Genomic DNA, 24,681 nt, shown 5'->3' with positions numbered 1-24,681 from the left:
ACGGGGCAAGGGCTCTCTGCAGCGGTGCGCGCTGGGGCTGACCCCGGCGAGGCTCCCGGGGCACGGCTGGCGGCGAGGGCTGCTCCCTGGGGGGCTCCTCCTTTGCAGAGACCTCGCCTGCCCTCTTTTGGGTGGATTTGGGGTTTTTTTTCCCTGCGTGCCCCTCCCCTCTTGCTGCAGGAGGGGAGACGGAGGCGAGGGAGGGTGCTGCCAGCCCGCCCACCGTGGAGGCCGCGGCCCTGCCCGGCGGCTCCCTGGAGGCCCGCCCTTCCCCTGCCCGGGGGCAGACGACGGCCGCAGCTCCCGCTTGGAGCGTGGGCCCGGCGCGGGGAGAAACAGCTGGAAGGGGTGGGGCTCTGACGGGAAACCCCGCTCCGCTCCCCGCCCGCCTGGGAGGGGGCCGTGACGGGGACCGGGGCGGAGGCCGCGCCGCCGCCGCCGGGGGACCGGGGCCGCGCGCTGACGTGGCGGGCGTTGCCATGGCAGTCGCCGGCGCGCGCGCCTCCGCCGCCGCAGCGGCCGCTCCGATTGGCGGCGCCGCGGGAGGGGTGGGCTGCCGCTCGCCCCCCCGGCGCCCATTGGTGAGGCCGTGCCCCGCAGCCAGTGAGGGCGCGGGACGTGCCGCCGCCGCCTGCCATTGGCGGCCCCGCGGCGGCGGGGGGCTATAAAGGGGCGGCGGGGGCGCGGCGCCCCCGCGGCGGCGGGCGGCATGGAGGCGGCGGCCGGCGTCGGGGACGGGGTGGCGGCGCTGGGGCAGCGGCTGGTGGCGGGCGGGCAGGGCCACGTACTGCGCTTCTGGCCCGAGCTGGGCGGCGCGGCCCGCCGGGCGCTGGCGGCGGAGCTGCGCGACATGGACGTGGCCGAGATCAACGGCTTCTTCCTCCGCGCCCGCGGGGGCGGCGGGGCGGCGGCGGCGGCGGGGCTGGACGCGCGGATGGAGCCGGTGCCGCGGGACGTGCTGGGCAGCGCCTCCCGCGACCGCGGGCTGCTGCCGCGCTGGGAGAGCCGCGGTAGGTGCCGGGGGCGGCGGGGCCCGGCGCGGCGCGGTGCCGGCGCGGCGGGCCCCACGCGTGTGTGCTCTCCCGGGTGCAGGGCTGGCGGAGATCGCGGGGAGCCGTGTGGCCGCGCTGCTGCTGGCCGGCGGGCAGGGCACCCGCCTCGGCGTCCCCTACCCCAAGGGCATGTGCGACGTGGGGCTGCCCTCCCGCAAGACCCTCTTCCACCTCCAGGCCCAGCGCCTGCGGCGGCTGCAGCAGCTGGCGGAGGAGCAGCACGGCACCCCCTGCCACATCCCCTGGTGAGCACCCTGCCGCGGGCCTCGGTCGTGGTCGTGGTGGGAGAAGGCTCGTGGAGCGGCGTTGGCAGGGCTCCCTCGGCGCTGGTGGGTCAAGGTCCTGTGGGTTGGCGTTGGCAGGGCCCCGTTGGCATCAGCCCGGCCGGTGTCGGTGGGCTAAGGGCCTGTGGGTTGGTATTGTTCCATTGGCGTTGGCTGGGCGAAAGCCCCGTAGTTGGCCTTGGTGGGTCAGGGTCTTGTGGGTTGGCATGGGCCCTGTTGCTGGCAGCAGGCCAAGGACCCCTGGCTTGGTGCAGACCCCCTTGGCAGCCCAAGGGGCCACGGGTTGGCATAGACCCTCTTGACACCAGGGCTATTGCTAAGGGCGTAGCCTGTTGGAGTTAGTGGGTCAAGGCCCCGAGGGTGGCACTGGCAGGTCCTACGTTGTCAGCTTCAACCCCACGGCCCTTGGGAACATGTGTCACGTCGCCTGTGGCCAGCCTGCTGCATGGAATGGCAGCCACGCAAGGTGGGGTCTGGGAGGCAAGGGGCTGTGGCAGTGCTGTGAGCAGGAGGTTGGCGTCATGGTGGGAGCTGGCTGCTGCAGCTGGGTGGCCCCCTCACCTCACAGGGTGCGCTAGGGTTTTGGAGATGCACGTTGCAAGGTGAGGTGAAGCCCTTCGTTGGCTTGCCAAAGAGGTGGGACTGCAGCGGGGTCAGATCCTTCTAAATGTAGGGGGAAGAAGCCTGTCCTGGGTGTTACAGGATGAAGAGTGTGAGACCCTGCCTCTCCTCCTGGCTCATTGGGTCTCTTCTGCGCTCCAACAGGTACATCATGACAAGTGGCCGGACTATGGAGTCCACCAAGGAGTTCTTCCTGAAGCATCACTATTTTGGCTTGAAGAAGGAAAACGTCATCTTCTTCCAGCAGGGCATGCTGCCTGCCCTGGGCTTTGATGGGAAAATCCTGCTGGAGGAGAAGGGCAAGATTGCTATGGCGCCAGGTCGGTGGCCTGAGCTGGCGGGAGGGGTGCTTGGGGGTGAGACACGGTGCTGAGGACAAGCTTTTGGAGCTGGAGCCTGCATAGGGCAGTCTCACAGCGTGACGTGGCCCATGGGTGACGCAGGCTGGGAGGTCCGTCTTGGCAGGGAGGACCAGGGTGGGGTATGGCCGGGCCAGTGACCCTCCACCCCGGCTCCATGGGGAAGGAGGATGAGTGTGCGTGGCTGACGGGACAGATGAGTGTTGCTGTGGCCCCAACGGTTTGTCCCCTCTGCAGACGGCAACGGGGGCCTGTACCGGGCCCTGGGGGCGCACGGCATCGTGGATGACATGGAGCGGAGGGGCGTGCAGAGTGTCCACGTCTACTGCGTGGACAACATCCTGGTGAAGGTGGCCGACCCCAGGTTCATCGGGTTCTGCTTGGAGAAGGGAGCGGACTGCGGGGCCAAGGTACTGTTTCGGGGGTATACAGGCACCATTTCCCTGGACCAGGGTGGGGTCTGTCCTTCTCCTTGCCTGGCTTCCCTGACTCCTCACCTCTCCTTTGCTGGCTTGCTGCAGCCAGGAGGGATAGCTAAGCACCAGGAGCTCACTGGTGGAGTAGCACATGCTGCCAGAGTTCCACCTGCCCCTCAGGTCTGGCATCCCCGGGGGATGTGGGGCATCACTGACCCCTACCTGGCGCTGCTCCCCTCCTGCCTTGCATGGGGACGTGGCACCGACAGCCCCAGGGCTCACAGGTCCCCTAGTCCCGGGGGCTGAGAGCTGCTGTGGAGCCCCATGGGGCTGCCCAGTTCCCACCCGGACGCTGGGCAGCTGTTGTCCAGGTGGCTGTGGGGAGCATGGGTAGCTGGGATCCCGGCTGCAGGCTGCCAGCTGTCCCCAGCCGTGACGTCCTGGGCACCAGAACAGGACACAGTGGGTGCAGCTGACTGCTGACGCTGAGCCCAGCCCCGTGTCTCATGGGTAGGACGTTGCACGCCCAAAGCTTTACTTAAACCCAAAGGGGCTGTGCAATTGTGTTTGCGTTGGGCTTGGCTCTGGCAAACAGGTGAGAGGGCTTGCTGGCCTTGAAGCTTTTGGAGAGCAAGCTAGGAAAGGGAAAGCAGTTCCTCCTTCTGTCCTGAGCAAGAGAAGGAGGAAATAAACCCTAGCATGCGCAAAGGAGAAAGTCCTGTGTCCCTACATGCCACCCTGCCATAGTGGTGGTGATGGGTAGGGATTTGCTGGGGGGCCCGTGACAAGAGGGAGGTGTGGGGTGCGAGGAAGAGGAGGGAGGTCAGGTGTGGGGGGATGGCTCTGCTGAGCCAGCAGTCACTTGCTTGTGCGTGGCAAGCTGGCTCTTCACATGCAGGCTGGGTGCTAGAAATATCCGTGCCCTCTGCCAGCTGCATGTGGGCTTGGTGCCAGATCCTGCCCACACCCTCTGAGTGTGCCTGACACCCTGTCACCCAGCGCTGCCATCTCACCCTTCCCCGGTCACTGTTACCAGAAGCACCTGGGAGGGAAGGGCTCCAGCATCCCTATCCCTGCCTTAACCTTGCTGTCCTGCGCAGGAAAACACTTCCACGGGGGCTGCTAGATACAATGGGGTGTATTTGAAGTGTGGGACTTTGGGGGCCTTTGCCTGATGGTGCTTCTCTTGGGCAGGTGGTGGAGAAGACCAACCCCACAGAGCCAGTCGGCGTGGTGTGCCGAGTGGATGGCGTCTACCAAGTGGTGGAGTACAGCGAGATCTCCCTGGCCACTGCCCAGAAACGGGGCCCGGACGGGCGGCTGCTCTTCAATGCGGGCAACATTGCCAATCACTACTTCACCACTGCCTTTCTGAAAGATGTAGTCAAGTAAGGGCCTGCCGCGGTGCTGCTGGTGTGCCGGAGGAGGAGCACCGGTGCTAAGCAGAGCTGGCTGCCCAGCCACCTGCGCATTGCTTTCTGCTGCTTGAGCTCCGGCTGTTTGCAGGCGTGCTGGGGTGAGGCCCGTGGGGTCTGGCCCCTGGCCCTGCATGCATGGCCTGACCCCCACCTCTCTGCAGTCCCTTCCTTGAAATAAGGTTTCCCCCGGCCATTGCTGGCTGCTGGTGCCAGAGTGCAGGTGTGCGGAGCCATCCTCTCCTGGCTACCGTGGGGATGAGCAGCCCATGCCTCCGGGTGGCTGGCGGTCAGGGCAGAGCAGCCATCCTGCGCAGCAGTGTCTGAGCCGGGGGGCCGGGGACGTGCCTTGCTCGGGCGAGTGACAGCTCTTTCTTGGCCTGTTGCAGCACTTATGAGCCGCAGCTGCAGCACCACGTAGCTGAGAAGAAGATCCCACACGTGGACATCGCTACAGGGCAGCTGATCCAACCTGAGAAGCCCAATGGGATCAAAATGGAAAAGTTCGTCTTTGACATCTTCCGGTTTTCCAAGTATGCCCTTTTCTCTCTGTGGGGAGGAAGCTGCTGGTGCTCCCTCTGAGAAGCTCTGAGAGCCTCTGGGGGATGGCGGGGCTGTGCCCACTGGTGATGCCCCGGGGTTGGGACAGGATGCCAGCTCCCGTCCTGTTCAGCAGCAGTGGACGATGGTGCCCTGAGGTGAGCAGGGATGTGAGCAGCAGGAGGGCCACGCGCTGCGTGCCTCTTGCTTGGCTGAGCACTGCTCCTGGGCCAGAGGAGCATCTGCTGACCCTACAGCCCAGGTCCTCCCCTCCCTCCTTTGTGGCTGTGAGGACAGCCCGTGGGTGTGGGCTGTGGGGGGGCTCTGGCCCCAGTTCAGCCAGCCTGGCAGGGGAGAGGCCAAAGTGACAGGGAGCAGCCACGTTTCCCAAACGTGACCCTCCCGTGCCCTGTTCCCCCCCAGGAAGTTCGTGGTGTACGAGGTGCTGCGTGAGGACGAGTTTTCTCCCCTGAAGAACGCGGACAGCCAGAATGGCAAGGACAACCCCACCACAGCCCGACATGCCTTGATGTCCCTGCACCACTGCTGGGTTCTCAATGCAGGGGGACACTTCGTGGATGAAAACGGCACACGTATCCCCGCCATCCCTCGGTGAGTTGCTGCTCCCGGTGCTCCTGCTTCCTTTTTGGGCTGGGTATAAAGCACCCAGACAGTCCCCAGCCCTTCTCTGTTTCAGTGCTCCTGAAACCAGCGTTTCTGGAGCAACTAGCTGTGGGTCCCTTCTCCTGGGTGGTCCATGGGGCAGAGCTGCGTGCGGGCTGGGCGGTGCCTGCAGGAGGGGTGCTCGCTCGGTCAGCAGGAGCTTTCCTTCTTGATTCAACACCTGTGAACTGAATCCTGCCAGTCTCCATTGCACAGCCAAGGTTGCCCCATGCAGGGAGGAGGTGGCTCCCCAAAGCCCAAGCACACCAGCAGATCCATGCAGCAGCCAGGCTGGGGTCACGGCATCCCTTGACCGAGACCTCCTGCCACCCCTGTTTGGAGAACAGCAAACCCCAGACTTGTTCTGCTCTGTTTTTTCCACCCTCGCTAACCCTTGTTTATTCCCACGTAGCGTCACAAACGGAAGGTCAGATGCCACCCCAGCAGATGTCAATGACAAGTAACTATACCGTGCAGCATGCATGGTGGCGGGGCTGTGCTTAGGTACTAACAGGCTGTAGGCGAAGCAGTGTGCCAGGCTGTGGTCGCTGCGATGAGTGCACGCTGGTGAGCAGGTGCCCGTAGTGACTAACGGGGCCGGGGGGCTTGAGGCCGCATGCTGGGAGCGGGGCACGTCTCACCACAGGACCCTGCGGATGCCGCTTCTCACGGTGGCGGGTGGTAGGCAGCCTCTGCTCCCTCCTGGGCTCCCTTCCGCAGAGGCAGCTGGCAGGGATAACTGGAAGGGGCTTGTGCCATTGGTACAGATGCAGGGCAGCAGCCCCCAAAGGTTACCCCGCAGGCGGGATGCTGTTGGGAAACAGGCTGGCGTGTCCCTTCCGTGACACTCCTCTGTTCGTCACACCACAGCATAGCACAGCCTGGACTGATCGCGGCCAGTGCTGTAGCTGGAGACTGTTGCCGTCTCCCGGTGTCCACCAGGCGTCCAAGCAGATTGAAACAGGATTAAAAACGTTAAGTAAACGTCAAACAGGCTTTGTAGCATGTGCAAATCTCAGCGTAGGCGGACAGCTGTGCTTTGTGTGACTTCAGCTCTTGAGTTTTGAAGATCCGGACCATGACACCAGGGAAAGCCCCTGGCTTAGCGCTTGGAAGTTTACAGAAGTAAACCGGGAAAGTTGACAGAAGTGTTAAAGCAACTTCTGTAGTAGCAGCGTGTTCTTCTGTAGGCACAGGGCATGTCTGTGCAGCTGGGACTTAGAGCTGGTGAGTGTAAATGACTTGCAGACTAAGCAAGCTTGTTACAAATTCTCCTGAAGGGGGAGAAAGGTATCTTCTGGTACTTTCTGGTGGGATACACGTAGGGTCTCTGCTTTGAATTCAAGACTTCAAGTGCTTTCAGGGTTATAACTAGGCCATCACACTAGTTATAATGTAGGATAAAGGATGCACTTTATCCTACATTTATCCTTCATTGCCAGTTAATGGCAATTTTTTTTTTTTAAACTATTATCTTGAAATGAATCTGACTCTAAGGCAAACACAAGTGCAAGAGCTGGGTTAGGATGGGTGAGTTTTATTTACTCACAGCTGGGACAGGAGGGGGCTGAGTGAGTGCGTGGCAGCAGGGATGAGCTCTGACCTGGCGCAAGGAGCGTTGTCACAACGTGACGTCCTGCGATGCCTGTGTGGCTGCAGCGGCGGGCGGATGTGAAGGGGCACCCTGGGGTGCCGCCATGGATCCTCGTCGACTCTGCATGGCTGCACCCCCCGGCCAGGCTTACACACCGGCTGGATCCAGGGAGCATCCAGGGGGTCCTACAAAGGCTGGTGGCAGCAGGAGTGGGGTCAGGGACCCCATGCGCACCCCTGCCCAGCAGTGCTGCTGCATCTGTTCTCGGGGCCAGGCTGCGGCAGGCAGTGCTGTCGTGGGTCTGCCGTTGTCCTCACCGGCTCAGGCTCTCATGCAGAACAGAGGAGCTGAGACTTCCTCAGAGGAGTTGACCTAAGAGGCAAAGGCAGGAGGAGAAGGCAGTGCCACAGGGAATATTTCTGAGCGAGTAGACAGGCTTACCCTGTGTCCTCAGGTTGTCCTTTAAACAAGGAGTGTGTTTAAAAAAAGACCTGTTGTGCCTAGCAAAACAGGAAGGTGCTGTGAGTGCATCTCTCATCACCCCAAGGATGCAGGAGGAGGAGGAGGAGGAAGGGGTGACTAGCTTGCATGCAGCATCAAATAGAGCAGGGCTGTAGTCCAGGCCGGGGATGTAGGCACTGCTGTAGTTGCATACATAGAAAGGCATGTAGATCCTCATTAAAGCTGCATCTAAAGCTCTCTTCCCTTTCAGTCGCTGCTGGTGTCTAAACTTTAGCTCGCACCTCTGTGGAGAGCACGCAAGGCTTGACTAACCCAGGTCTGTGTGGGCTGGCAGCCACCAGTGCCCCAGACAGCCACTGACCCCCCGCGCTGGCGTCTGCGAGATATCTGGGCCTCATCCATGTCCCTTGGTGGGATGTGGCTAACCCTCCTGAATTTTTATTTTTCTCTGCAGCTTGAAGGATGCAAATGACCTGCCAATCCAGTGTGAAATTTCTCCCCTCATCTCCTACGGAGGAGAAGTGAGTACTGGCTCTCCAGAGCTTGGGCACCCTTGCAGATTACCTAGGTGGGTGGGGAGGCTGGCAGGGCATGTGTGTGAGCCCTGGCCAGTGAGGGGGTAAGCCACAAAAGTGTGACTTGAATTCACTGTGGAGCTTTTTGAGGCAGTGTTCCCCAAGCCACTAGTACGGGAGGGGACTAGAGCTGCTTGTGAGCAGCTCAGCAGGTCAACAGAGCAGATGACATGTGGTGCATTCCGAAAGAGCTGCTTCATCCTCCCTTAGGGTCTGGAAAAGTACGTGAAGGACCGAGAGTTTCGTGCACCTTTGATTATTGACGAGGACGGGATCCACGAGCTGGTGAAGAACGGGATGTAGGAGCGGCGCGGTACCCAAGCCAGGCTGCCCGTCCTGTCTGGTGGGCTGGGAATTCGGACATATGAAGGTTTATAGCTGTAACTGGTAGGGCCTGATCCTGCTCGCTCTGGCCCTGTGCAGAGGAGGATGTAACCCACTCTGTTCTTGGCATGTTGTACGGTTCTATTTATATTTTAATTTAAAAACCAAACACTTTATGGATTCCCCTGCCACGAAGCACAGCTATGGCGCTGCTCTTTGCACTCCAGGCTGTGGGCATTTATTTTTAAACATGTATATAGTAATAGTCATTGTACATGCAGAGGATTTTTATGGTACAGGGCTGGGGTTAATCTTGAATTTTTATTTTTCTCAAAGCTACATGACTATTTTTTTTAATAGGATCCTTGTCATTGCCCATGTCCTCCCTTTTGGTCATCCTTTGTACGTTGCGCAACTGGAAACACCCGATTAAACTCTGAATCCCTCCTGTCTGTCATCTGGTGGTGTTTTAGTGATGGTGGCTTTCTGGGGGGGTTGCAGGCAAGTACTCTGGCCCGCAGTGCTCATTTGCGGTGTTTCTGGAGGAAGCGGAGGGCTGTGCTTTCCTCTTGAATTTCTGCGAGCTGCGGCAAGCCTTGAGCAGGTAGGATCGGGTGGGTGTTCAATGCCGCTGGAGCGCTTGAGGTGAAATCAGCCCCGCATGGTGGCCTCCAGCAGCATCGGGTGCCCTCTGCTTTTCCAGGGAGGGCTCTTGGGCTCCTGCCAGAGCCCACTGCCCTGAAGCGTGGTGTCCCCATGCCCTTGGGCAGAGCGGCTCTGCTGTGCCTCCTTTTTGGGAGGGGAGATGGTGCTTGGCCAGCTCCTCTGCTGCTCCCAAGTCCTGTTGCAGCCCCCACTGCCCCACGTCTGCCTGGGGAGGGATTTTCCCTTGCAGGGCTGGGAATGGGGCCCAAACCACTCCCCCCCCAGGGGAAGTCACCAAGTCCCCTGGGTGCCAAGGTGGCTGTTGGGTACCCCGGGCTCAGCTGAGCACTCGGCTCCACAGACAGTGTGCCTGGGAAGCCAGGGCCATGTGGGGGGTCCCACCGGGTGCTGTGGCTGCCAGTGGCTCGCCACGGGCCAGGCAGGCTGCGTGTGGCCGAGGCAAGCTGGTGGCCATGGGTCTCGGGGGAGATGGCCTGGGATGGGGGCCAAGGAGCTGGTGCGGAGTGCTGCGGGTGGTCTGCACCACCGCCTCCCCTGCCCGCCGGCTCTGCTGGGCCCTGGGAGCAGCTGCTGTAGGGAAGGGACATCTCTGCTCCCTGGGGAGCAGGCAGGCACCCCTAAAGCTGCTCCTTCTTGGCATGGGGCAGGCAGCAGCCGGAGCACAGTGTGGCCCACCTTGGGGGGATGGATGCATGTGGCCCCAGGAGCGAGGGGCTGCACAGTGAGCCTGTGGGACTGCTGCTCCGGCTGGCTCCCCGGGTGCAGGGAGGGGTGGAGGGGAGGTGTTTGCTTTGGCTTTTTGGCTCTGTTTGCACACCAACACCTTTGCATTAGGTCCTGGGATAGAGCGACGCGGTGCTGGCTGCTGCCAAGTTGCTTGAGTGCCAGTTCCAGGTAGCAGTAGGCGAGCGGGGCGGAGTGGAGGCAGCCAGCGCTTGTGCCGGCGTGCACGTAGGGCAGCCTGTGCTCGGGCGAGGGCATCCCCCTGCCAGCTGAGCTGGGGCAGCGTGCCAGGGCATGGTGCGGAGCCCTGCAGCAGGCACCACGCTAACCTGGGAGCTAACCTGCTCCCTGCCTGTTCCTGCCTGCCCTCCCTGCCAGCCCAGAGGTAGCTGGGGTGCTCTGCCTTGCCTGCGTCGCCCTGGGGCACACCTCTCGCTGCACCCGTGGCTGGGCTGCCACCACAGCCCCTCTCTGGTGGCAGCGGCAAGGGTTACCGGTGTCCTGCTGTGGGCAGCTGATGGCTTTCCCTGCCTGTGACTCGGTTGGTTTGTCTGGAGAGCAAACAGGCTGTGGGAGTCTGGCAAGGAGGCTGGTTGAGGAGCCAGGCTGCAGCCCTGGGGCTGTGGGGTGCCCTGTGGGACGGGAGCACTTTTTGGGAGCCGCTGGCCTGCTGCCAGGGGTGCTGCTTCCCTCCCACAGCAGTGTGGGTGCTGGCGTAAAATACAGCCAAAACACTGATCTGAAAAAATTTGCTTTTTAAAAAATGTTTTTAATCATTTTTAGCTATTAATGTGACAAAAATTAACATGAGCCGATTATTATTATTTTCTCCCTGCTGCATTGCGTAGTCGGTGGCCGCGGTGCCAACTTAGTGCCTGGAAATGATGTAAAACCATGAGCTCAGCGTGCAACTTGGGGAACCAGAGCGCTGCTTCCGCGCCACGTGCTGGGGCAGGTTGGCTCTCTGGCCGGTGTCCTGGCGGTGCGTGCCTGCACAGGAGCCCACCACGGGCCTGGAGTGGGGCAGCCTGTGCGGGATCCTCCAGGCCAGCGATGGGCCCTTGTGGAGCGCCTCCATCACCTGCATTTTGGGGGAGTCCTGCCTGGCCCCTGCACCCCACAGCGCATGAGGAGGGTCCTGGACACGCATGCCATCCCGCAGCCGCGGGGGCGAGCGCCGGAAAGCAAAATGCTGCCTGTTGCTTTAAGTTCCCTTGCCAGCCACAGGGGTTTTTTTTTAATTTTTTTTCTCTCGCGCTATGAATGGGTTTTGCTGTAAATTATAGCTTTGCACACATTCCCTCGGGCCGAGGAAAATAACCTCTGCCGAAAAGCCAGCCTGGATTGGTGACTGGCTCCCCCTCTCCGCTCCCTAATTGAAACCAAATGTGCAAGATGTAGGATTGTGGGATTTCTGGCCAGCTCCCAGGAATCCGCAGAATGTGAACGCGCTCCCAGAGGCATCTTGCATCAGCCCGGGGAAGTTCGCTCCTCGCCTGGCTCCCCGGGCGAGGGGCGAGGAGCCCGCCTGCCACGGCCTCCCTGGTCCGGTGAGTCGCTCTCAGGCGCGTGGGGAGGCATTTGACCCCCGGCTTTGGGATTTTGGGGGGCTGTGGGGTCACCTGTGCTCTGCGGCAGAGCCCGGGCAGAGGGGCTGGGGTGCGGGTCTGCCTGGGAAGGGGCTGGGGCAGCAGCACAGCAGTGTCCCCACTGGGGAGGTGACATTTGGACCCTTCTCTCCATTTCCCCCCCCCCCCCCCTACTGCCAGTGTTCTCCCCTGTGCCAGGCCAGCGCTTCCTGCTCTCCCCGCTCTGCTCCTGCCTGTGTGTCTGTTGGCAGAGCTGGTGGCAGTGCTGGCTAGCCAGAGAGACCCTGCTGTCCCCAGGGTCCTCCAGCCAGGCACCAGGTCACACTGGGGAAGGAACACAGGGCCACCAGTCTGGTGCTCCTGACATTCTGCTTCCCATCCTGGTGCTGGGGACCTGCTTGTAGCTTTTCAGCCCTGCAATGTGGCAGGGCAATGCTGTGCAGCCCTGTTCTGTGGCGGGGCAATGCCGTGCACGGTGGCAAGGTGTCGTGGAGGAGGAGAACTGCAAGTTTTCGGCTGGCGGGAGTGCTTGCTGGGGGCAGCACCCACAGGACCACGTCCCCAGGCTCCACAGCCATGGGCTGTACTGCTGGCAGGTCTCCTCGGGGCAGCTGGCAGCCACGGGGACGTGCCAGCCGCAACTCGCACCCTGCACGGCTGCGATGCATCTGGCTGAGCCAGCCAGCCTGTGGCTGGAGAGGTGCTTGCTGCTGCAGAAAATGGGGCTGCATCTAGCCCAGTGAAGGTCTAAAATGGCATTTTTGGAGGGGAGGGGGACTACGGGTCCCGGCATGCTGCACTGTGCTCCTGCTGAGGCTGCGCTGGCGGCACAGCATGCTGGGGGCTGTAGTGCCAGCTGGGGCAAGGGTCCCAAACCCCCTTACCAAGACGTCACATGCCTTGGGCCATGGTCCAGCGTCACAGGGAGCCTCTCGCTGCTCGGGGACATTCCCTCCAGCATGGCCTCGGCGTGTCCCACCCACCCGCCATCCCAGCAGGAGGCGGGTGCGAGGATGAGGGCTCTGCCCGGGAGCCCTGGGAGACCCGTGTCCAGGACCTGGCGTGTGCAGGGGGTGCGGGCTGCTGCTGTCCAGTCCCTTCCCCATGGACGTGCTCCTCCGGTGCCGGTGAGGACGGCGGTGCCCACCTGGGAAGCGAGCTGGGGCCTTCACCAGCTGGTGCGGGCTGGGGGCGAGAGGGACTGGGGCTCAGGTGAGGTTTGTCTTTAAACAAGTGCGGATTTAATTTTTTTCCCCGCTAATTTTCCGTGGTGATTTCAGTAGAATAAGAAGGGGGAAAAATAAAAAAGCAGTGGCCAAGGGAAGCTCCCAAGCCCAGGCGATGCCAGGGAGGAGCTCCAAAAACTCTGCACTAAAAATTTCCAGTGATTGAAAATTTTCGGCAAACATTTTCAGACAAGATGTTGCAAAGCCATCCCTTTTGCAGGGCTGGTGGATAAAAATGATTTCCAGCTGGGTTTCCAATACTGCTCGGCCGGTTTGACTGCGCGTCCCTTAGCCCCCAGCCTTGGTGCCTGAGTCACCATCTCCCTGCTGTCCCCCAGCCCTGCCCCCCTGAGGAGCGACGAGTGCTTCAGAACGGCTGCGTGAGGATAATTTCCCTATATTAGACTAAATGTAAATGCGTTCCTTGCAGGAGATTACGGCATCTGGTATCCTGATGCTTAAAGAGTTTACTCAGCCTGAAAGAATAGTAGGAAAAAATACCCCTGGATGTTTTTTGGAATGCAGAAGGAAATTGAGATTTTAACGTTGGGGGAACTGGCCATCATCAAACACAGGAGCCTTGTGTGTGCCTCTCAGTGATGCGCTTGAAATTCCCAGTTGCAGCTGAGTTAGTTGCAACTAACTAAACTTTCCCAGCTGGGAATAGGAAAAAAAGCAACCATATATGTGCTTTTCAAAAAAAAATTAGAAAAAAAGGGCAAAAAATCACCCTAAGTCCAGGTGTTTATTTGTACCTCCTGCAGAGCTCGTGATGTTTAGCAGAGACCCCAGGGAATCCAGCAGCATGCTGCTGGGTGCAGAGGGCCTCTAGCAGGCTGTGGGTGGCAGCTCCCGGGGTTTTGCACTCCCCTTGGGTGCTGGCATGGTCACAGCAAGCCTGCCACCCTCCTGCCGTGACAAGCCCTGGTTGTGCCAGTGAGCAGGGCCATATCCAGCACCGCCCAGCTGGGCTCCACAGGACGGGGGCATCCGCCGCGTGGCAGCTGGTTCAGGGTGGGTTTGGGCTTTCTCTTGGTTGTGGGGACAAGGCTGCAGGTCCCTGCGTGGGGTGGGTGCAGGGACACAACCAGGCATTCACCTGCAGGGTCACTGGTGTTGGGCCAGCTTGGGGACCCACCAGCCCAGCCCAGCCCAGCCCAGACATCACTGGTATGGCAGGACTTGGCTGGGATTTACCCCAGCACTCAAGTGGCAGCCAGGTCCCATTTGGCCAGGAGCTATGGTCCTTTTAACCCCCAGGTTAGTAAGTCGTTCCTGCAAGGGTTAATGTGCATGTAAACTAGGTTAAAATAGCCTTTTTTAATAAAAAGAGGACTAATCCGCATCCAGTGCTTGTGTGAAGGGCTGTTCCAGGAGGACAAAAGTCCCCTTGGCAAATGGGGTGGGGGGGTGGTGGTGGAACCTGGGGCGGGGCTGGTGAGGTTTAGGGGATGCTGGGTTTTGCCACCCAGCGCTGGTTACCCTGGTGCATCCCCCAGCCTGGGGCCGTGCCCCATGGCACTTCCCCAGAGGTGCGTGGGTGCAGTAGGAGCTGCTGGGGCTCTGGGGGCTCCTGGCAGCCGAGGGCTAGCCAGGGTGGTGGCCGCTGCCCTGCGAAGTGGCTGTGGTGGCAGCATTGACTCAGAGGGCGGGCATGTCCTGGGGCCGGGGCCAGGGGGATCCCCTCTTGCTGCAGGCTGCACCCTGCTCCCAGAAGCCTCGCCAGCACCAGCCCTTTTGCTCCCCTTGCTGCAGCCCAAGCCCTGTTGCCAGGACCCCCCAGGTCCCCCCATCCCATGCTCCCCAGGAGGCAGCAGGTGCAAGCTGGCTCCCATGCCCTCTGTCACACCTTCCTGTTTCACCCACATCCCCAAGATCCACTCCGCCATGGAGAACTGTCACAATAAATATGCCGTAAATCTCAAGCGCCTATCTGCTATTATCTCTCCCGAGCCAGGAGGCAGGGAAACCGCGTGCTGCAACGTGCTATTATTTTGTTACATGACGGGGTTGTGCAATGTCTTGCTTTCAAAGCCATCCGAGGGCAGGCTGGTGGCCCAGCCCGAGCCTTTCTGCCCGTCGGTGGAGCCGGACGGCGCCAGGCCCAAGCAGAGCCCCAGGATGTTCGTGTAGGTCCTGTGGCCGGCTCCAGGGACACAGCAGGGCCATATTACCTGCCTGTGCCCCGGCTGCGTCAGCACGGCACCGTGATGCTGTGGCTCCCGGGCGGTGGTGGCAGAGGGCATGGGACACTGGGACCCCTTTGACCACCATCAGACATGAGGCCTGGGGCTCTGCTCCTCCTCCGAGGCTGAGGTGGGGACACAGGGTCTCGTGCACGGGAAGCCCTCCCGTCCTTGGCTGGCCGCCTCAAGCAGAACTGGCGTTCCCGCGCAGCTCAGCTGCCTCGGCGTGACAAGTCCCGGCTCTGTCTCTGCAGGACTGCCGACATGCCGGTCCCCCCCAGCCCAGCCCTGCTCCTGCTGCTGCTGCTGCACATCCCGCAGGGTGCGAGAGCCCAGGTCAACCCAGGTAAGTGAGATGGGGAGCAGGCGGCTGCAAGAGCCGCAAGGTGCGTTTCCTTGGGCTGTGCTCCTGCCAGGGCGTCTGAGCTTGGGCTCACGTCATCTCCACTGTCTCCGGGACTTCTCTGGCTCTGGGACCAGTGTGTGATGGCCCCACAACCCCTGCCTGCCTGGGACACTCTGTCCTGCACAAAGCTCAGCCCCTGCTGGTGACCCAGAAAACATCCTCCACGTGCCATGGGCACCTGTCCTGGCACCAGCGGGCTGGCAGGGCATTGGGGTACAGGCAAAGGGCTGCAGACAGAGCCCCGGGCTCTGAGTGGGGCCCTTCTCCATCGGGGGCTCATTGAGCCCGTTCAGTTTTGAGGCTGCAGCGTGCAGAAGGCAAGGCGCCAGGGTATTGTTTGCTGCTCCTGGGACGTGCTTTCTTTGGCGGTTTCGCAGCAAACCAAGGTTGGCTTTAGTAAAGCGGCTTGACTAGGTGCCTGGCTTCTGCTCAGAAACCACAACACTGCACCGGACATCAGCAAGGGAAGTGTGTTTAAATGGTTGTTTCTACAGAGCGCAGCCCCCTTCCTGCGCTGCACGGATGGACACAGAGCCCAGGCCCCTTCAGTGCATCAGGGTTTCCCTGGGGCATTCTTGTAATAAGTCCCTTCAAAGGCTTCTTCCATCCATGGGAAGAGTTTGCTGGGTCTCAGGGAAGTAATCCTGTTTCTTCTGCAGCCATCCAGGGTGGGCAGCTTCGGCTTTTGCTTGGCCAGGATGGTTATTAGCTAGGGCAAAGGAGCTGGGCTGGCTCCACGTTCAGCGAGAATTAAATGGGAATTCAGTGGGAGCTGCACTCTGCAGAGCATCACAAGTGGGAGAGCTGGAGACAAGAAGAGATGCTCCCCGCTGTGCCAATGCTCATGTTGAAGATGTGCCCATCCTGCTGCCAGATGCAGGAGATGGTCCCTGTGGTGCGGGGACCCAGGAACGGGAGCCAGCTGCTTGGCGGCACTGCACGCTGCGACGCGGGCTGCTTGCCGGCACAGCACCGGGCGAGCTGGAGGCCGTGGGGGCAGAAGATGGCCCTGGCACTGCACCCTCGCCTGGGCCCTGCAGCCCCGGTGCGGGTGTTTGCTTGGGGCAGCATGCGGAGGGAGTGCTGTGGGCTGGAGCCGGCGGCCAGACAGTAAACATGGCCAAACAAGCCAGCCTTTCAGCAGCTCTCTTGGCAGCCAGGCGTGAAAAAATAACTCCTGGGAAGCAGCGTGGATGCGGTGCCGGGGGAGCCGGCTGCCGCTCGGGGATGCAGCCCGCCTGCCGCCCCCGGTACTTTTCCACTCGCAGCTGGGGCAGGAGCAGGGCTGGCAATGGGAGCCGTAGGACCAGTGGGGAGGGCGAGCGCCTGCCTTTGTCACTTGTTCACCCAGGCAGGTGGGGGGAGCAGCGGGGCGGCACGGACGAGAACAGGTTGCTGTGGGTGGGTTTTTTGGGCAAGTGGCCTCTGGAGCGAGCCCTCTGGGTGCCCCCAGAATGAGGAGCGTGGGGACAGCAGTGCCAGCCCGTGGGCTCTCCCTCCACTGCAGCTGAAATGCTTGCCAGCAAGGCTGACAGGATCTCCAGGGATGGGGACTAGGTGCATCCAGCAGCCCCTGGAGCACTGGCTCTCCTTGCGCTCAGCTTCACTTCGAGCTGGGCTGGCCAGTGGCTCCATTTGCCTGGGCAGGTGTCTGCCTGTGCAGGACCATCCCATCGTGCTTCATCCCCCCTCCGCAAGCCAGAGGCAGGGAGACTGCTGCACCTGAGCTGCCCAGGCTGCAGCACCCACAGCACTGTGGATGAGCCCCAGCCCCAGCAGTGCCGTGCTGTGTTTTGGCATGTATCTCAGCCGGGGAGGCAAGGAGGGGTGCCTGCTCAGCACCCCACTGGTCTCGTTGCAGCGGTGTGCCGGTACCCCTTGGGAATGTCGGGCGGGCACATCCCTGACGAGGACATCTCGGCCTCCAGCCAGTGGTCCGAGTCCACAGCCGCCAAGTACGGACGGTGAGTGCGGGGACCCTCCTGTGACAGCCGTGGCAGGGTCTGGAGCTGCCACGGAGGGGCAGAAGAGGGGCGCGGGGCTGGCTTCGTCCTCCTGCAAACGGCTCCTCCGCTCTGGGTTCGCAGGCTGGACTCGGAGGACGGCGATGGTGCCTGGTGCCCCGAGATCCCGGTGGAGCCCGACGACCTGAAGGAGTTCCTGCAGATCGACCTGCGCGCCCTGCACTTCATCACGCTGGTGGGCACCCAGGGACGCCACGCCGGGGGCCACGGCAACGAGTTTGCCCCCATGTATAAGATCAACTACAGCCGGGACGGCACCCGCTGGATCTCCTGGAGGAACCGGCACAGGAAGCAGGTGAGGAGGCGGGCGGGGGCTGCGCTGGGAGGCGGGTGGGGGGCTGCGCCTGCCCGTCCCCGCCACGCTTCTCTCTTCTCCGCAGGTGCTGGATGGAAACACCAACCCCTACGACATCGTCCTCAAGGACCTGGAGCCGCCGCTCATCGCCCGCTTCATCCGCTTCATCCCCGTCACCGACCACTCCATGAACGTCTGCCTGCGTGTGGAGCTGTATGGCTGTGCCTGGCTGGGTGGGTGGCATGGTCCTGCGCCCTTCCCCGTGTCCCCAGAGCCCGGCTGTGGGGCTGTCTGTCCCATGGGGGGCTGGCAGCACCGCGGGGCTGGCAGGGCTCACTGGCAGCGGGGTGTCGAGCGCGGGCGGCTGCTCACCCTCCGCTCCCTGCAGACGGGCTGGTGTCCTATAACGCGCCGGCCGGGCAGCAGCTCACCCTTCCTGGGGGCACTGTCATCTACCTGAATGACTCAGTGTACGACGGGGCGTTCGGGTACAGGTGAGGACTGGGGGGGCTTCCGCACGCGGTGGGCTCCAGGCCAGGCGGGAGGGGATGGGGGTGTTTCTTCCCTGTATTTGCAGGCTGGCATGCTGATCCTCAGCAGAGCAAATACTTGGGGTCTCCCTGAAGCGGGGGACATGGCTAGCTCTGGGAGGCTGCACATGGTGACAAGGACAGTGTGATGGGGGCACCACGCCCAGCCCTTCTTTCTGATTTACGCTGACTGCACCACACGGTCAGCATCCCACAGCCTTTTCCAGAGAGAACCTCAAGCAGCACAAAAAAACCCCTCTCCCTAATTTCCCAGGGGCTCCAAGAAGCTGCTGGGGGGGGTGCCGGGTGCTGGCAGGTTTGTGTGGTTGGCTAGAGTCACGCTCCCTTTCCCTCCTCACACACACCAGCATGACGGAGGGCCTGGGCCAGCTGACAGACGGTGTGTCGGGGCTGGACGACTTCACGCAGACCCACGAGTACCACGTCTGGCCGGGCTACGACTATGTGGGCTGGCGCAACGAGAGCACCACCGGCGGCTACGTGGAGATCACCTTTGAGTTTGACCGCATCAGGAACTTCACCGCCATGAAGGTCTGTGCAACCCCTGCCCCATCCCGTCCCCCGTCCCTGTCCCCCACCATGGCCGCGCTGACGGGCTGCCCCACAGGTCCACTGCAACAACATGTTCTCCAAAGGGGTGAAGATCTTCAAGGAGGTGCAGTGCTACTTCCGTGCCGACACCAGCGAGTGGGAGCCCAGCGCTGTCTCCTCAGTGCTGGTGCTGGACGATGTGAACCCCAGCGCCCGCTTCGTCACTGTGCCCCTGCTCCACCGCATGGCCAGCGCCATCAAGTGCCAGTACTACTTTGCCGATGCCTGGATGATGTTCAGCGAGATCACCTTCCAGTCGGGTACCTGCCACCATGAGCCCTGCGGGGACCAGACCCTCCTGGGGAGGGGGGAGTGAGGAGAGAGCGGGGCTGTGGGACACCCATGCCCCACACCCTGATGCTCTCCTCTTCTCCTTTGCCAGATGCAGCCATGTACAACAACTCAGTGGCCCCCCCGGAGGTGCCCGTGGTCCCCACCACTTATGGTAAGGCATTGAAAAGCATATTGTCCTGAGCTGGGCAGGGGCCGGGGTCACCCCCCCGTGGGGTGATGCTCTTTGGGGCTCTGCCCCATCCAGTGGAGGAAAAGGGCATGGGGTCTCCCTTTGCCCTGGCATGACTGGTTCTTGGTGTCCCCTCCTCCTGCCAGACCCCACGCTAAAGGTAGACGACAGCAACACGCGCATCCTGATTGGCTGCCTGGTGGCGATCATCTTCATCCTGGTGGCCATCATCGTCATCATACTGTGGCGGCAGTTCTGGCAGAAGATGCTGGAGAAGGTGGGCAAGGACAGGGTGGCTGGCGAGGTGCCCCAGGGTGGTGGGCTTGGCCCAGGCAGGTTCTCCTGGGAGCTTAGCACAAGGAAAACAGAGTCTGTGTGGGGGCTGATGCTCCCTTCTCCTCCTCGGGAAGGTTGTGATTTGCACCCATCTCCCAAGCAAGGGGGTTTAGCTGTGCAGGGTGGTGACTTTGGGACCTGCCTGCTTGTCCATCCCTCTGTCCTGAAGCTGGGCTGGGGAAGAGGAGCCCAAGGGCGTCTCACTGCAGCCCCTGGCTAACTGAGGGCAGTCACAGAGGTGATGGAGCCAAACTCTTCTCCACAGAGGCAGACAATGGAAGAGGGGAACACGAGGACAAATGTCTTCCCCAGGAGGGTGCTGCAGCCCTGGGACAGGGCACCAGAGAGGGGGGCTCGGGGCTGGGCACGGCCACAGTGCCATGGAGCACAGGAGACCCCATCCCACCAGTGCTGTGGAGACCCCCTGTCCCAGCTCTCCCCTCCCTTGCTCCCGTCTCACAGGCGTCGCGGAGGATGCTGGATGATGAAATGACCGTCAGCCTCTCCCTGCCCAGCGAATCCAGCATGTTCAACCACAACCGCTCCTCCTCCTCCAGCGAGCAGGAGTCCAGCTCCACCTACGACCGCATATTTCCCCTGGGACCTGACTACCAGGAGCCCTCCCGCCTGATCCGCAAGCTGCCTGAGTTCACCCCGGGGGAGGAGGACACGGGTGAGAGCCGGGACACCCTGTGGGCTGAGAGCCAGCCGCCATGCACCGAGCCCACTGCAACCCCAGCCCCAGCTTTTGGCCAAGTTCCAAACATTTTGGCACAGAGGGGTGGGGAGGATGTTGCACGAGCTCCTGTGCATCCCGCTCAAAGGTCACACAAAGCCTGTGACCGAGAGCAATCACTGGTGTCCACGCCGGGCTGAGCTGTCCCCCCACCATCGTCCTTGGGATGCTCCAGCATTTCTTCCTCAGTGATCTGGAGGATGGGCATGATCCCTGCTCATCTGGCGCTTGGGGCTGGGTCGGTGCATTTGTCAGTGGTGGGGAAGGAGCGCAGCAGCCCCCGGTGTCTGCAGGAACCCAGCCGGGCCGAGGCAGCACGGGGCTCTGGGGAGGACGGGGACAGAGAAGCCAATGACTGGAGCGCGAGCGGGCGCCGGGGAGCGGAGGGTGCAGGGCAGGACACCCACAGCAGGGCTGGCCCCGCTGTCTCCCCTGCAGGCTGCAGCGGCCCCGTGAAGCCGTCCCAGGCCAGTGTCCCTGAGGGCGTCCCCCACTACGCTGAGGCCGACATCGTGAACCTGCAGGGCGTGACGGGCGGCAACACCTACTCGGTGCCGGCCCTCACCATGGACCTGCTCTCGGGCAAAGACGTGGCCGTTGAGGAGTTCCCCAGGAAGCTGCTGACCTTCAAGGAGAAGCTGGGGGAAGGCCAGTTTGGGGAGGTGAGAGGGATCTGGACCTGCTCCGAGCAGGGCTCGTGCAAGGCTCTTCCCGGTTCGCGAGGGCCAGGGGAGGCCGTTGGTCGGCAGAGGTAAGGGCTGCCCATTGCTCCCCTCCAGGTTCACCTCTGCGAAGTGGAGGGGATGGAGAAGTTCACGGGCAAGGACTTTGCCCTGGAGGGATTGGACACCAGCTCCAACCACCCCGTGCTGGTGGCTGTGAAGATGCTGCGAGCGGATGCCAACAAGAATGCCAGGTACGGGGCCGGGGGGTGCATGTGCCCTGGCCTCGCTCCCCCCCACACAGAGTCCCCCCAGGAGAGCCGGGACGCTTGGAAAGCATCCCCTGCCTCTGGCAGCCAGGCGCTCGGTGCAGCCGCGAGGACCACACGTGTCCGAGCCGTCTGGAGATGCTGGGCTGCTGCGATTCAGGACTCTTGGTTCTTGCTGGTCCTAACCAGCTCCCCAGCACCCCATCTACCAGCCGAGTCCACCCCACAGCCATGCGCGGATCAGCCCCGAGCTTGCCCTCATGGCCCCCAGTCCCAGGGGAGGGGACCCACGGGTCCCTGTGAGGCTCAGGCGGGTGGGTGGCACGCTCAGCCGGTCTGTGCACACCTCCGTGCCCCTCTGGGTCTGTCTATCCGATCTGTGTGGTTTCTGTTCCGGAAAGGAATGATTTTCTGAAGGAAATCAAGATCATGTCGCGGCTGAAGGACCCCAACATCATCCGGCTGCTGGCAGTGTGCATCGCGGATGACCCACTGTGCATGATCACCGAGTACATGGAGAATGGAGACCTCAACCAGTTCCTGTCCCGCCAGCAGGCAGGCAGCTCCCCCACCAGCCACGCGCCCACCGTCAGGTAGTGCTGCCTGGGACGGGCAGGGGTGGGCAGGGCTGCCTGCTCTAGGCACCCTACCTGCCTGTGGGCCATGTACCCCCCGGCTGCCGTCCTGCCCGGCGCCTCAGTCCTCCCTTGTCCCCCCCCGGCAGCTACAGCGACCTGCGGTTCATGGCCACCCAGATCGCCTCTGGCATGAAGTACCTCTCCTCCCTCAACTTCGTGCACCGAGACCTGGCCACGCGCAACTGCCTGGTGGGAAAGCAGTACACCATCAAGATAGCTGACTTCGGCATGAGCAGGAATCTCTACAGCGGGGACTACTACCGCATCCAGGGGCGGGCGGTGCTCCCCATCCGCTGGATGTCCTGGGAGAGCATCCTGCTGGTATGTGGGGGCTGGGGTCCTCTAACAGACACTGACGTGGCCCTGGGGCTGCTCACAGCCTCTTGTCCTTGGGCTGGGGGGTGCAGAAGGGATGGGGAAGTCTCTTCTCCCTAGAGCTCAGCTTTGGGGTGAAGCATGCAGAAAGCAGCAGTGGTAGCAGCTTTTTTGAGGCGGGATGGGGGGACTACAGTGATCTTTGGTGTCCCAGTGCCCAGCCTTTGAGCAGAATGCTTGACATTTTCTCCTGGCCATGGTCAGACCTGGAAGAGGGAGCAGGGTTACTTTTTTATCTCTGCAGGGACTTGGGTCCTTACCAAGCCCTAGCTCTCACAGCAGTTGCTGCAAGCTGGACCCGGAGCTCGCCAGACTCTGGCCCCAGGCAGAGAGCAGGTCTGCGGGACCAAGCCCCCCACTGGGCCCAGATCTGGAAGCTGAAGCATCCAGAAAAAGGTTTTGAACACTGGGCATGTAGGGCTTATGGAGCAGGATAGGGTAATGCCCATGCCCAAGCCTGCTCTGCTCCCTCTGGCCAGGGCAAGTTCACGACGGCCAGTGACGTGTGGGCATTCGGCGTGACGCTGTGGGAGACCTTCATGCTCTGCCGGGAGCAGCCCTACTCCCAGCTGTCCGATGAGCAGGTCATCGAAAACACCGGCGAGTTTTTCCGGGACCAGGGCCGGCAGGTAGGGATGGGATGGGGTGGGATGGGATGGAACAGGATGGGATGGAATGGGATGGGATGGGACGAGACAGGACAGGCAGTGGTATGCCTGGAACACCGGGGACCTGGGAAAAGGCTTTAAGGGGACCAGATAGGGAGCTTGGCTATGGGGGAGTTATGGGTCAAGGAGTCCTGGTGAAGGGCCCGGCATGGCAAACTCTGTACTTTACACGGCTGAAGGCACTGCTTGCCCACTGAGCCCACTCCAGCATTTAGCCAGGCTGGGAGGCATGAGCAGGTGTCCACAGCCCCCCACCATGCCGTTTGGGGGTCCCCTTGCCCCTGGGCACACAGCAGCACAGCCTCCCGCCCTGGTGCACGGAGAAATGGGGCTCCCCAGGAGTGGTTTGCTTTTTGGTTTCCATAGCAGTAACTCTCTCCCTTTGTCATCTTTGCCTTTTGTTTTGAAGACCTACCTTCCCCAGCCTGCACTTTGCCCTGACTCAGTCTATAAGCTAATGCTCAGCTGCTGGAGACGGGACACTAAAGATCGTCCCTCCTTCCAGGACATCCATCGCCTTCTCCAGGAGTCAGCCAGTGAAGAATGACCCTTTGCTCGCCCCCAGCCCGGTCCCCACCCTCCCCATCCCCAGAGGAGCCCCATACGCAAACCGAAGCCACTTCACTCAGACTTAGCAATAAAACCCGGGCAGCTGGTCTTGTTCTCATTGTACAGTGAAGCCTCAGAGGAAAACCCCAAGGGCAGCAAGGAAAGCCACGGCGTGGGACGACTCAGACCTCCCGCTCGCTTGCTGACCCGAGCCCGGGAGCGATGTCGGCTGAGACGAGGGTTATTTATTGACGCGGTGTGTTCTTGGTGACGATGACCGGGACAGAGCAGCTTCTCTCCCCCCGTTGGAGGGGAGGAACATCAGCTGGACTCTCTCTGTGAGGAAGCTCCCGGCCCGTGCGTGGGGCAGGCACCTGGGGAAGGGATGCACGCGGGTACGTGCCTGCTGGAGCAGGGACCATCTGGCAGCCACTACCTGCTCAAGGAGGAGCCGGGAGTTGCCACTAGCTCACAGTGGGCTGTGCAATTACAGGGCGAAAACAAAAACTCTCCAGACATTTTGGGCTTTGGACATGCCTCATGGAGGGGCAGGAAGCCCTGTCCCTGCTGGCCAGACCCCCGTTGCACAGGGAGAAACCTGACAGCACTCTTGGCCCCTCGCCTGGCTGCTGGAGCAGGCGGTGTGCTCAGCCGCAGCTCCGTGTCGGCCAGGGAGGAGCGGGCATGCCAGCCTTGGCGAGAGGCGCACCAAAAGGACCTCTTCTCACTGACCACAGGCACTTCAGAGCTGCTCAACTGCCCACGAAATGCATTTTGGATGCCCAGTGGGTGCTGCACGGCAGCCAATGGTGGGATGTTAGCACCTTTCACCTCCAAGGGGAAATCTCCAGGTCCTCCTCTCCCAGGGTTAACCTGCATCTTCCCCTGCTATGAGGAGAAGGTACATAGCAGAGCTTTCGACGTCTGCTGCCCAATGCCCAAGCCTGCAACAGCCCGTGGGCATGGAGCAGCGGGCACCCCAGCTCTCCCCAGCTCTCAGCCTGGGGATCGCAGTTTGGCTGAAGTGTCTGGGCTGGAGTCTGCAACCCTGAGCATCCTACAGCAGTCTGGCACCTGTCCGTCCTCCCAGATCCGGCAGCTCCGTGAGCAAACTGGGCAGGTGCCAAAGCTGCGTGCCCCCCAAGAGCCCTGGCAGGTTATTCATCATGCCCCAAAATCGGATCCTCCTGCAGCTGGACAGGAGGAACTTTGTACTTAGAGGGTACATGGACCCCTCCATACTTTTGTACGCATTCGTTCAGCACCATCAAGTCACGCGTGGCACAGTTTCCAGTATACTATTGCTAAGGCATGTATATATTCAGTAGATGCACCTATATATAGGGGCAAACCCGCTGAAGAGACACTTGCTACGTGAATCTGGTTGCATGGTTTCCTTGTGGCAATTCAGAAGGCAGCTCGC

The 24,681-nt window shown here is 61.7% G+C and overlaps 2 protein-coding genes across 5 annotated transcripts; both read left to right on the top strand.

Moving 5' to 3' along the window:
• Positions 1-456: 456 nt before the first annotated feature.
• UAP1 (UDP-N-acetylglucosamine pyrophosphorylase 1) lies at positions 457-8,753 on the top strand. 3 transcript variants are annotated; one of them, XM_072867833.1, is made up of 10 exons: positions 457-1,010; positions 1,093-1,297; positions 2,102-2,277; positions 2,554-2,726; positions 3,927-4,120; positions 4,537-4,680; positions 5,111-5,299; positions 5,763-5,777; positions 7,861-7,927; positions 8,192-8,753. In XM_072867833.1, the coding sequence occupies exons 1-10, from the start codon at positions 710-712 to the stop codon at positions 8,282-8,284; spliced, it is 1,557 nt and encodes a 518-aa protein (XP_072723934.1). In that variant the 5' UTR covers positions 457-709; the 3' UTR covers positions 8,285-8,753. The 3 variants fall into 3 exon arrangements, with proteins under 3 accessions (XP_072723934.1, XP_072723935.1, XP_072723933.1); XM_072867832.1 differs by having other exon boundaries at positions 461-1,010; positions 5,763-5,810; XM_072867834.1 differs by lacking the exon at positions 5,763-5,777 and having other exon boundaries at positions 458-1,010.
• A 2,333-nt stretch (positions 8,754-11,086) lies between these two features.
• DDR2 (discoidin domain receptor tyrosine kinase 2) lies at positions 11,087-24,422 on the top strand. Of its 2 annotated transcripts, XM_072866301.1 has the most exons (17): positions 11,087-11,244; positions 14,950-15,041; positions 16,963-17,065; positions 17,189-17,420; positions 17,506-17,653; positions 17,809-17,914; positions 18,319-18,502; positions 18,579-18,822; positions 18,945-19,007; positions 19,172-19,302; positions 19,824-20,034; positions 20,536-20,759; positions 20,877-21,013; positions 21,430-21,621; positions 21,753-21,987; positions 22,521-22,670; positions 23,119-24,422. In XM_072866301.1, exons 2-17 carry the CDS (start codon positions 14,960-14,962, stop codon positions 23,254-23,256), a joined length of 2,580 nt encoding a protein of 859 aa, XP_072722402.1. In that variant the 5' UTR covers positions 11,087-11,244; positions 14,950-14,959; the 3' UTR covers positions 23,257-24,422. The 2 variants fall into 2 exon arrangements, with proteins under 2 accessions (XP_072722402.1, XP_072722403.1); XM_072866302.1 differs by lacking the exon at positions 14,950-15,041 and having other exon boundaries at positions 11,159-11,244.
• Positions 24,423-24,681: the final 259 nt, after the last annotated feature.

Source organism: Ciconia boyciana, chromosome 7 (assembly GCF_034638445.1).
Source record: "Ciconia boyciana chromosome 7, ASM3463844v1, whole genome shotgun sequence".
Lineage (NCBI taxonomy): Eukaryota > Metazoa > Chordata > Aves > Ciconiiformes > Ciconiidae > Ciconia > Ciconia boyciana.
This window is presented reverse-complemented; position numbering and strand designations above follow the sequence as displayed.

What these genes read in the sequence shown, in the direction of transcription:
- UAP1 (XM_072867832.1), top strand. Translation starts at nt 710, where the DNA reads ATGGAGGCGGCGGCCGGCGTCGGGGACGGGGTGGCGGCGCTGGGGCAG. An exon ending in GCCGCGCTGGGAGAGCCGCG is followed by an intron (nt 1,011 to 1,092) that starts GTAGGTGCCGGG and finishes TCCCGGGTGCAG; the next exon opens with GGCTGGCGGAGATCGCGGGG. An exon ending in CCAGCAGATGTCAATGACAA is followed by an intron (nt 5,811 to 7,860) that starts GTAACTATACCG and finishes TTTTCTCTGCAG; the next exon opens with CTTGAAGGATGCAAATGACC.
- DDR2 (XM_072866301.1), top strand. Translation starts at nt 14,960, where the DNA reads ATGCCGGTCCCCCCCAGCCCAGCCCTGCTCCTGCTGCTGCTGCTGCAC. An exon ending in CGAGATCACCTTCCAGTCGG is followed by an intron (nt 18,823 to 18,944) that starts GTACCTGCCACC and finishes CTCCTTTGCCAG; the next exon opens with ATGCAGCCATGTACAACAAC. An exon ending in CCCGGGGGAGGAGGACACGG is followed by an intron (nt 20,035 to 20,535) that starts GTGAGAGCCGGG and finishes TCTCCCCTGCAG; the next exon opens with GCTGCAGCGGCCCCGTGAAG.